This window comes from Gekko japonicus, unplaced genomic scaffold (genome assembly GCF_001447785.1).
Source record: "Gekko japonicus isolate JY-2015 unplaced genomic scaffold, Gekko_japonicus_V1.1 scaffold1346, whole genome shotgun sequence".
NCBI classification, from domain to species: domain Eukaryota; kingdom Metazoa; phylum Chordata; class Lepidosauria; order Squamata; family Gekkonidae; genus Gekko; species Gekko japonicus.
Window position 1 is genome coordinate 477,874 of NW_015162521.1, and position 10,271 is coordinate 488,144.

The following is a 10,271-nucleotide window of genomic DNA, read 5'->3' on the forward strand; positions in this document are numbered from 1 at the left end:
TTGAAGTGATGAAGGTTCTTGGCCTCATTGTCCTCTTCCTGCTCGTTGCAGTGAACGAAGCCAAAGTCTTTGAGAGATGCGAACTGGCTAGGCTCCTGAAAAAGCAAGGACTGGATGAATATGAAGGATACGCCCTGGGCAACTGTGAGTTGGTTCTCCCTCTCTTCCTCCCTCTCTCTTTCCTTGCCATGGGCTGGGCTGTCCCCTGTTCTGAAGACGGGATGAGCTCCTACTCTCTGCCAGCTCAGATGCACTTGAAGTGAGGGAGCTCTTTGGATCGAGCTCTTCAAACTGGAGATCGATGACAGCACTGCATGCTGTGATCTAGGTCAGGAGATGTTTCTTTGCTGATGGGCTATGATTTCATAGGGGTCCACCAAACTTTCCGCAAGGTAGAAGAAGTAAATCAGGAAAAGGAAGTTGTTTAAAGACCCTTCAAGAGAGAAACACTTGAATACTAACAAGAAGCGCAGATGTCTCCCCGTGTGACTGTGTTGCCTACTCTATACACAACTTTATATTAAGGAAGGTATGCAGTGGTATGCCCCGGAATGAAAGGAAGGGTAGGAAACAGGAAGGAAGCCATTTGACTGTTGACTGTTGAATTTCTAAATGTCTGCACAGTAGGGGTGCTGAAGTGCCAAACAAGGAGCATTAGAATTTGTTGTTACTAGGGAGAAAAAACGGAGATAAGAAGCAGAAGGGATGATAAAAGATAAGTGCTAGATAAATGTTAGTGATTCCTCTTTCAATCCTTGATGCAAATTTAGTTGCCTTTCGATAGGCATTCTGCAAAGGGATAGCTGTAGAATGTTTTAAGGACTGAAGGGTATAATGTAGCTAACAATAACCAAGGAAGGAATAGAATCCAGTGGCACCTTTAAGACCAACAAAGTTCTATTCAAGGTGTAAGCTCTCGTGTGTGTGTGTGCACACTTCTGAAACTTAAACCCTGAATAAAACTTAATTGGCCTGAACGGTGCCACTGAACTCAAACCTTGTTCTGCTGTTTCAGACCAACACAGCTAACCCACCTGAAACTATCTTCAAAGAAGGAATGTCTGTAATGTTTTCCTATTTCATTGCCCTAAAAGAATGCAAACACTTTATTGTATGGGAATGGCAGGATTCCTCCACCACCCACAATAACCCTTCTCTTATTGCCTTTTCTCTGATCTCTTTGTGCCAGGGGTCTGCATGGCTTACCATGAAAGCAAATACGACACCCAGGCTGTGGGGCCACCAAACAGCAATGGCAGTCGGGCCTATGGGATTTTCCAGATAAACAGCCGCTGGTGGTGTTCCAATGGCCAAGGGACGACGTCTAATGGCTGCGAGACATCCTGCAGCAGTAAGTTCTGCTTCTTAGCACTTGTGAGATCAGTAACCTTTCATGACCCCTGAATAGGAAAGTGGCTGTTCAGACGAATAACATTCAAAACTCTGTTGAATCTTCTTCCCTTGAGATCTTGAAGAAGAAAGTTACAGTTGGCCCTGGTGAAGAATATTTCCTGAAACACCAGTTAACTCTAAGAATGTTCACTTGATATTAGTCCTTTACAGTCCTTTCCTTTTGCTCTACCTCCTGTTTCTTCAGCATTGTCCCTTTCCTTCTTATTTATTCATTTAGAAACTTTACAAGTGGAGACCCGCAAGAAACTTGCAGGATGGTTGTCCTATTCCTCACACTTTTTCTTCCTCCCCTCTCCCCCTACCTCTCTCACACTATTTTTCCTTTCTGCCCCCCTTTTCTTACTCTCTATCTCTTCTCCATGCATGTGACTTCCTCTCTGTTTCTGACCTGTCATCATTCTCTTTGTTCTTCTGTCGCCACCCCATCACTCTCTCTGCCCCCATCACTCTCCCAGCCTCCTGCCTGCTTCCTCCACCACCCTGCACAGGAGCAGCAGTAGTGGTGGTCTTCCCAGCCACCCATCGGCTTCCTCTCCCCCCACAGCAGCAGTGGCAGCGCTCTGGGAATCACAATGAATCTCCAACTACAGAGATCAATTCACCTTAGGGCTGCCCGCTCCAGGTTGGGAAATTCCTGGAGATTTGGGGGTGGAGCCTTGGAACAGTGAGGCTTGGGGAAGCAAGAAGCCTCAGCAGGGTATAATGCCATAGAATCAACCCTCCAAAGCAGACATTTTATCCCAGGTAACTGATCAGCCATTTTATCCCGGGTAACTGATTTCTGTCACCTGGACAGCAGTTGTAATTCTGGGTGATCTCCAGCTCTCACCTGGAGGCTGGCAATGGTAATTCTCATGGAGGAAATGGCTGTTTTGGAGGGTGGAGGAAATGGCATTATACCGGTCTGAAGTTCCTCCCCTCCTCAAATCCCACCCTCCCCAGGCTCCACCCCTCAAATGCCCAGGAATTTCCCAACCTGGAGTTGGCAACCCTATTTCCTTCCCACCCAACAGCCAACCTACCTTTATCTGCCTTTGTGTCTTCAGTTTTCTGTCTTCACCTCCCTCCCCCACAGCCTCTTTCTCCACAGTGTGGGACAAAGCAGCTTACATTATTCTGTCCTCCTTTCTATCTGCACGACAGCCCTGAGAGGTTGGTTAGGCTGAAAGTATGTGACTGGTCCAAAATCACCCAGTCAGCTTCCACCGCAAGATGGGGATCTGAACCTGGGTCTTGCAGACCCTGCTCTGAAGCTCTAACTGCTGCACCACACTGGCTTTCATAGGGTGGCTGCTGATGAACAGTAGCAAGCAGCTGGGCCTAGTTGAGTCATGCAAATCAGGTGGTATCAAGTCACTCAGAGGGTGCTGCCTAGGGATGCCAGCCTCCAGGTGGGACCTGGGGATCCCCTGGAATTACTGCTCATCTGCAGACTTCAGAGATGACTTCCCATGGAGAAAATAGATGATTTGGAGGGTGGAGTCTGTCAGTGGCTGGGGGGGATGGGACCTGGCAACCCTAGACTGCTACCAGGCCTAGGATTGCCAACCTCCAAGTGGGACCTGGAGACCCCCCCAGAATTACAACTGAACTCTAGGCAGCAGAGATCTGTCTCCCTGGAGAAAATGGCTGCTTTGGAGAGTGGACTCTGTGCCTAAGAGGGTGGGGTAGAAATCCAATAAATAAATAAATATTATACCCAGTTGAGGCCTCTCCCTTCCCCAAACCTAGCCCTCCTTAGAGTCCACCACAGAATCTCTAGGCATTCCTCAGCCTGGCACTGGCAACCCTTGTCAGGCCTGGCCCCAAGGATTCCTCCCTCAAAGGCCAAAATAGGCCAAGAAAGGGCCCTTCACCCTCGCCCTCCCTTTTACTGACAGAACCAGTTAGAAGCCCTTCTCTCCCCCCCCCCCCCAACACTCTAATTTTTCCCTTTTTGTCCCCAAGCGGATAAGTAGATTCCTGTGGAGGCCATTTCAAATGGTATTGAGGGAAAATTTAACTGTCCCTGAAGGTTTTTTTAAAAAAACCTTTTGGATTTTTCTGTAGTCCGAGAAAGGCCCCTGAGTATGTAGGAAAAGCCGTTGGGGGAGAGTGAGCTCTCTGTTGGTGGAAATAAGTATCCACACAGAAAAAGAGAGTGCCTATTAGATATATAGATGTGCTGCCCCTCCAGAGATCTGCTTGAGGGGGCTCACAACAAAACCAGACCATCAACTCAAGACAAGCCAGTATAGCCAGAACTACATCCAGGATCCAGCTCATTGGCAGTTCTCAGCAGATTGCTGATCATATGATGAATGGAATGATGACATAGTACTATATGAGGAATCAGATTGGTCTACATGTGGATATTACTAAGGGCAAAGGAAGTCAATTCAAAGGGAGGGCAATACTTCCCGAGGAAGTGGTCCCTGTCAAAGTGATCCTGGTCAAACTAATAAAAGGACCTTTCATCAATGGAAAAAAGTGTTCAGAGATATTATGGATATTATGGACAGGCTTTCAGCCATCAATCAGGAAGATACAAACTACCAGTGAACTGAGAAAATGTTAGTCCTTAGGATGCAGGCTAGATATAACTGCTTATGACTTTTAAAACAATCATGTTAGGTCAACAGTATTACATGTCCAGTACAGGTACAGCACTTTTTAAAAAAGATTTTGCATTCTCTAAATATGCGTGATGTCCACATGCAGATACAATCACAAAAGGACAAATCTGGAAATAGGATGGCTAAGTCCAGAAATGCTGGTGATTTAGGGCATCTTTTAAGGTAGTGACCAAATGTTATGGATTGGCCTTGGTCGGTTCCTGCCAGCAAGGGAAGAACTTATGTCCACCAAGGGCCAAACAAGTCCCCCACAGGGAATGTAAATGCTTAAAGTATAAATTAGGAATGTCCAGCAGATGAGTAAACACTGCACTGCACTGCAGTCATCAGCAACACTGTGTCTACTAACAAGTAGGGAAGACCTAAATATTCAAGTTATTTGGTTGTGTTGATGTCCAATATGGATGAAATGTTTATTTGATGTCCGTATTTGACATCGAACAGCCCGGTGTAACAGGCCGGATTAACCCCCCCGGCCAGAGTAACCCCAGGTTAATCTGGCCGGCTGTAACAGGCCAGATTCACCCCCCCGGCCAGAGTAACCCCGGGGTTACTCTGGCCTAGGCTAGAATAACCCCCCCATTCACCCCCCGGCCAGAGTAAACCCGGGGTTACTCTGGCCTAGGCTAGAATAACCCCCCCCAGGCCAGATTAACCCCCCAGGCCTGCTTTCTGGGGCTGCTGTATTTTCCTACTAAGAGAGATACTTCCCCAATAACAATAGAACACTCAAACAATCTCTTAGTAAGCTTGTCAATGACCAAGGCAACAACAGAGCATGCACTTTATCTTGGAAACAAGCATGATCATTTTGATGTTGTCATTAGTGTTTAGCTTTGAATAATTATATCTCTGTGGGTACTTGGTAGCCATCAAAGTAGAAGTTTCAGGATGTTATGACTTATATTACATTATGGACAGCTAAGTTAAGTGAACATCAAGTCTAATGTTTTTACTGTTGGTTTTTTTCCTGGTTGAAGTAATAAAATTCTACGTGTGCAGAGTTCTAAGACTGAAGTCAATCAGCTTTCTCATGTGACTTACCTGTTTGTCTCTGCTCTACCATTCCTTTCTTCCTTTCTTCCTTTCTTCCTTTCTTCCTTTCTTCCTTTCTTCCTTTCTTCCTTTCTTCCTTTCTTCCTTTCTTCCTTTCTTCCTTTCTTCCTTTCTTCCTTTCTTCCTTTCTTCCTTTCTTCCTTTCTTCCTTTCTTCCTTTCTTCCTTTCTTCCTTTCTTCCTTTCTTCCTTTCTTCCTTTCTTCCTTTCTTCCTTTCTTCCTTTCTTCCTTTCTTCCTTTCTTCCTTTCTTCCTTTCTTCCTTTCTTCCTTTCTTCCTTTCTTCCTTTCTTCCTTTCTTCCTTTCTTCCTTTCTTCCTTTCTTCCTTTCTTCCTTTCTTCCTTTCTTCCTTTCTTCCTTTCTTCCTTTCTTCCTTTCTTCCTTTCTTCCTTTCTTCCTTTCTTCCTTTCTTCCTTTCTTCCTTTCTTCCTTTCTTCCTTTCTTCCTTTCTTCCTTTCTTCCTTTCTTCCTTTCTTCCTTTCTTCCTTTCTTCCTTTCTTCCTTTCTTCCTTTCTTCCTTTCTTCCTTTCTTCCTTTCTTCCTTTCTTCCTTCCTTCCTTCCTTCCTTCCTTCCTTCCTTCCTTCCTTCCTTCCTTCCTTCTTGAACATTTAACTTACCACTCTGGCTAGGCGGGGGTTAGTATGGACCCTCAGAAGCTGACACTGTGCTGGCTACACTGACATCTAAGTTACCATTCAACTAAGCCCGGGGTTACAGGTTGTTGTGTTGTGCAGTTAAAAAGAAGAAGTTAAAAAAAGAAGTTAAAAAGAAGAAGAGATTGGATTCAGCTGACATTTAATTTACCACTCTGGCCAGGCGGGGGTTAGTATGGGCTAGCCCAGAGTAACCCCCCGCCTGGACTAACCCCCGGGGTTACTCTGGCCTGGCCCAGCAGGGGTTACTCTGGGCTAGGCCAGAGTAACCCCGGGGTTATTCTGGCCAGGGGGGGTGAATCTGGCCTGTTACAGCCGGCCAGATTAACCCGGGGTTACTCTAGCCTAGGCCAGAATAACCCCTCAATAACCCCTCCGGGGTTATTCTAGGCTAGGCCAGAATAACCCCGGGGTTACTCTGGCCGGGGGGTTAATCCGGCCTGTTACACCCTGGATAGTCACATCAGAAGAATTCCTTTGCCAGCTCGCCTCAAATGGTTGGTCAGTCCAGCATCTTGATTTCCCCTCCCATCTGCTTCTGGGAACTTCCCAAGGAGGTCATGCAAGTCACAACGGCCTTCTGCTACTGTTCGTTCTTAGCACTTTTGCCTCTGAAGTTCATTCAGGTTTTTAGAAACTGAGTTGATAGATGCTGCCATATCTCGTGGCTCTGACTCGCAGCGTTTGAGGTATGTGTTGTGACTGAAAAATTCCCTCCTGCCATCCACCTTGATAATCTGTCAGCCTTAAAGTTCCTCATGTGAGATGGACTTAGAAAAAAGTCAATAACTGATTCCCTTTCCACACCCCTCCACATTCAGTCTTTGTTTTAATTTTTGCTCTCTGATGCACCTTGTCAGATTTCCTTAATGATGACATCACTGATGATATTGAGTGTGCCAAAAGAGTCGTCCGTGACCCCAACAAGATGGATGCTTGGTAAGTTGGCCTCTCCTTCTCAGCATCTCCCTGGTTGTCAACTTCACCAGCTGCTAAGGATCCCCAAAGTGGGCACCCAGGAGCTGTTGCTCCTACCAGCCGTCATGCATAATAAACTAACCATCTTGCTACAGAAATGCCTAGAGAGATCACCCTCTCTAAACTAGACAATCAGCCAAACAGTGGTCCCACTAAAATTGGAAGACTGCTCTTAGATCTTCAAAGGAAAACAGTACTGTTTCCCCTTCTTTTCGAGATTGTTAATTTCCTCCTATTTAAAACAAATGTATAAGACAAATATTTACACCGTTCACCTACTGGGGTCCTTAGGCCATGCAGTCGACACCGTAACAGTGCTCCTCAGAGTGATATGATGCATCCTTACAACTCATCAGCTATAGTGAAAGTCTGTCCCTGGTCCATGCAGTCCAAGAGCAACTGCCAAATGCCCCGAGCAGCCACCCTTGGAACGTTCGACTAGACATGCAACAAGGCTGTGGAGATCTTTTTGTAAGGGAAGAAGAGGGGCTGTGGCACAGTGGAAAAGCCTCTGCCTTGCATGTCAAACTTCCCAAGTTCAATCCCTGGCATTTCCATTTGAAAGGACCCAGCAGTAGGTGATAGGAAAGACTTCTGTGCCTGAGACCTTGGAGAGCTGCTGCCAGGCCAAGTAGCCAGCCCTGATCCTGATGGACCAATGGTCTGATTCAGTGTAACGTAGCGGCGTGTGTCTTCCATGTGTGGAGGCAGACCCGCCTTCCAAGCCACCCTTCAGGGACGAGAGCTCACATGCCATGCGGGGGAGGTGGGGGCGAGAGACTGGACTGATGGAGCCAGTGCTGCTCCCACCAATCTCCTCTCGGTAGCAGCACATTGCTAGAGTGCATGGTTCACACGCGCAAGTTCTCAAGCATGATCCCCCAATAAAAATCATCTCAAGCTGTAGGGTTGCGGGAGAGCTTTTCCAACCCAGTTTAATTTCTTTCTCTTTCCAATATTCAGGGTTGCCTGGAAGGAGAACTGCAAAGGAACAGACCTCTCCAAATGGACCTCCGGCTGCGGACTCTGAATTTCCTCTCCTGAATAAAAATCTTCAGCACTGCAATTTGTCTTTAATGTGGTCTTTTGATTTGAGTGCTAAATGCTCTTCCCATTCCAAGCGGCTACAGACTGTAAGTGGAGGCTCACCTGACTGGTTCTTCCTTCTTACCAAAGAAAGGGGAAAAGGAAAGGGAAGGAAATCCCCACCCATGGAAAACTAATCTCTCAGGGAGAGAGGCTAGAATTCTTCTTCTTCTCCCTTGTTTGTTTAGTCTTCTGAAGGAATCTCAGTGGGAGAGATTCCAGGCAAGGCGTTTCCAACCTTTTTGAGCTTGTGGGGACCTTTGGAATTGTGACACATAGCAGGGGGTACAATCACAAAATGGCTGACACAGGAGGTGGAACCAATCACAAAATGGCTGCCATAGGAGGCAGAGCCAACCACAAGATGTCAGGGAGCTCAGCTTATATGTAACTCTAGTAATACCTCTTCAACCTTTCAGGCAGAAATTCATCCTGACAGGATGCCTTTCAATCTGCACAGCCAATCAGAAGTGCTGCCTGGCAGTAGCCCTAGCTAGCCCCTCCCACTTTCTAAAAGCACTTGTTAGGAAAGGTGTTGGTGGGTGCCATGGCTCTTATGGGCACCACATTGGGGACCTGTGTTCTAGGCAGTCCAGGTCACAATCACAACTTGTGAATAAAATATACTAAACGTATATTGTAGGAAAACACCAATAACTGGAAACCAATCAGCAGCCAGAGAGTTTCAGGCAGTATTTCTAGTTAAACCACCAATGGGCACATTAAGAGCTACCTCCATACATACACAAGAACCTTTGCATTCCTGTCTGAGGAACGGGTGCAAGGCTGAGCAACTTTGGCACCACCTGATAGGGCCTGTCCACAATCAGAGTTTCGGCCGAGAATTCCAAGCCAGGCTAACAGTTCTAGAAGTTCTCATCTCATCTTGGGAGTTCCTTTTCACACCCAATCAGGCTTCAAGGGAGTAGGCTAAAGGTTTTCCCTCTGAGCCTCTGGCCAATCACCAAATAGCAAACGGAAGCCGGTGTGTGTGTGTCAATTTCCTTTGGGTGGTTCATACATCACTCAAAACCAGTTCTCACATCCAGAGATGTCACTTTATTGATTGTATTGCCTTTCATACCAAAGATGTGCGTGTGTTTCTAAGTCCATTCTTTCCCGGACCCCCCCTCCCCCACAAACTGCTATTCAGAAGTGTACTTCTTCTGAATGTAGAGTTTCCATTTCACTGCCGTAGCCAATCGCAAACCTGTCATTCACCAACACCTTGCTAAAGTCATCTAAGCTGGTGATCAACATCCTGTCCTGGAAGACCATTAGAACAATGTTGTCGGGAGACTTGGGAAGGATCAGAGAGACCATGTCACAGAGCCCAAAACAAAGCCATTCATTCAAAACAAGCCAGTATTGCCATAGCTACTTCCAGGATCTATTTCATTGGCAATTTCCCAGCCGACTGATGATCATGTGAGGAATGGAATGATGTCGTAGTGCTAAAGAAGGAATCAGATCTGTCTATGTGTAGATATTACTATGGGTACGTGAAGTAGATTCAAAGTGAGGGCAGTACTTCTTCAAGATGTGGTCACTGTCAAAGCTATCATTGTCAGACTTTCAGTCATCAATGAGGAAGATACAGATCCCTAGTGAACTGAGAATATGTTGGTCTTTATGACCTAGGTTAGATGCAATCTTTTATGTCTTTTTAATGAAAGGTTCATTCCATCAGGACTATTAGCATATCTAGGGTGCAATCATATGTACCAAAAGCGGCGGCAACGTTGCCATTCCCCCGTGGAGTAAAGGGTCGCGATCAGACAGAAACATCTGTCCAGCGTTCCAGAGTTGTTGGCGGGGCGTCTTGTTGCACCGCAGGAGCGTGGAAAAAAGCCACCGGGGAAACTGCGGGGCGCGCGGGCGGAAGTCTGATCACGCAAACGTGCATCATTTTATCCCGGGGAAAACATCCTCGCTTCCCGCCCGCATTTTCTCGCTCGTGTGACCGCAGCCTAGTGTATTTAAAGCCCAACATCTTGTAGATTTTTCATTCTCTGAATGAACGAGTGGACAATGTGTATATGCCGATACCTCCAGGAAACAATGAATCTGAAGATGAGATGACTCAATGAGAGGACTCAGTGACTCAAAGTTCTAGTGACCTGGGACTTCTTTTGAGGCTATGACATCGGCATGTGATCGGCAATATGGCCTGGGCCGTCTTCTCTCTTCTGATAATTCCCCCCACCTGCCAGCTGATCAGCGGTGGGGGGGTGGGGCGGCGGCAATGGCCCCCCTCCACAAGGGGGCTGGAAACGCTCCTTCAGCCCCTGTTACCAGGTAGCCTAGTACACCACCAATAGGAGAACATTTGGAGGGGCAGCCACATCTCGCTCCCATGGGTGCAGGGGGAAAAGCCCAGTTGGCTCCTGGAAAAATCCTTCCGTGCCGTGCCTGCACAGTGGCCTTCAGTGACAAGCACAGCCCGTGGCAGGTTAAGAGGCGGTGCCAC

The 10,271-nt window shown here is 46.9% G+C and overlaps 1 protein-coding gene across 1 annotated transcript; it reads left to right on the forward strand.

Annotated features, from left to right (window-relative positions):
* Positions 1 to 8: 8 nt before the first annotated feature.
* On the forward strand, positions 9 to 7,745 carry LOC107106129 (lysozyme C, milk isozyme-like). Its single transcript, XM_015406222.1, has 4 exons — positions 9 to 144; positions 1,190 to 1,351; positions 6,598 to 6,676; positions 7,679 to 7,745. Exons 1-4 carry the CDS (start codon positions 9 to 11, stop codon positions 7,743 to 7,745), a joined length of 444 nt encoding a protein of 147 aa, XP_015261708.1.
* The last annotated feature ends 2,526 nt before the right edge of the window (positions 7,746 to 10,271 follow it).

What these genes read in the sequence shown, in the direction of transcription:
- LOC107106129 (XM_015406222.1), top strand. Translation starts at nt 9, where the DNA reads ATGAAGGTTCTTGGCCTCATTGTCCTCTTCCTGCTCGTTGCAGTGAAC. An exon ending in AGGATACGCCCTGGGCAACT is followed by an intron (nt 145 to 1,189) that starts GTGAGTTGGTTC and finishes TCTTTGTGCCAG; the next exon opens with GGGTCTGCATGGCTTACCAT. An exon ending in CCCAACAAGATGGATGCTTG is followed by an intron (nt 6,677 to 7,678) that starts GTAAGTTGGCCT and finishes TCCAATATTCAG; the next exon opens with GGTTGCCTGGAAGGAGAACT.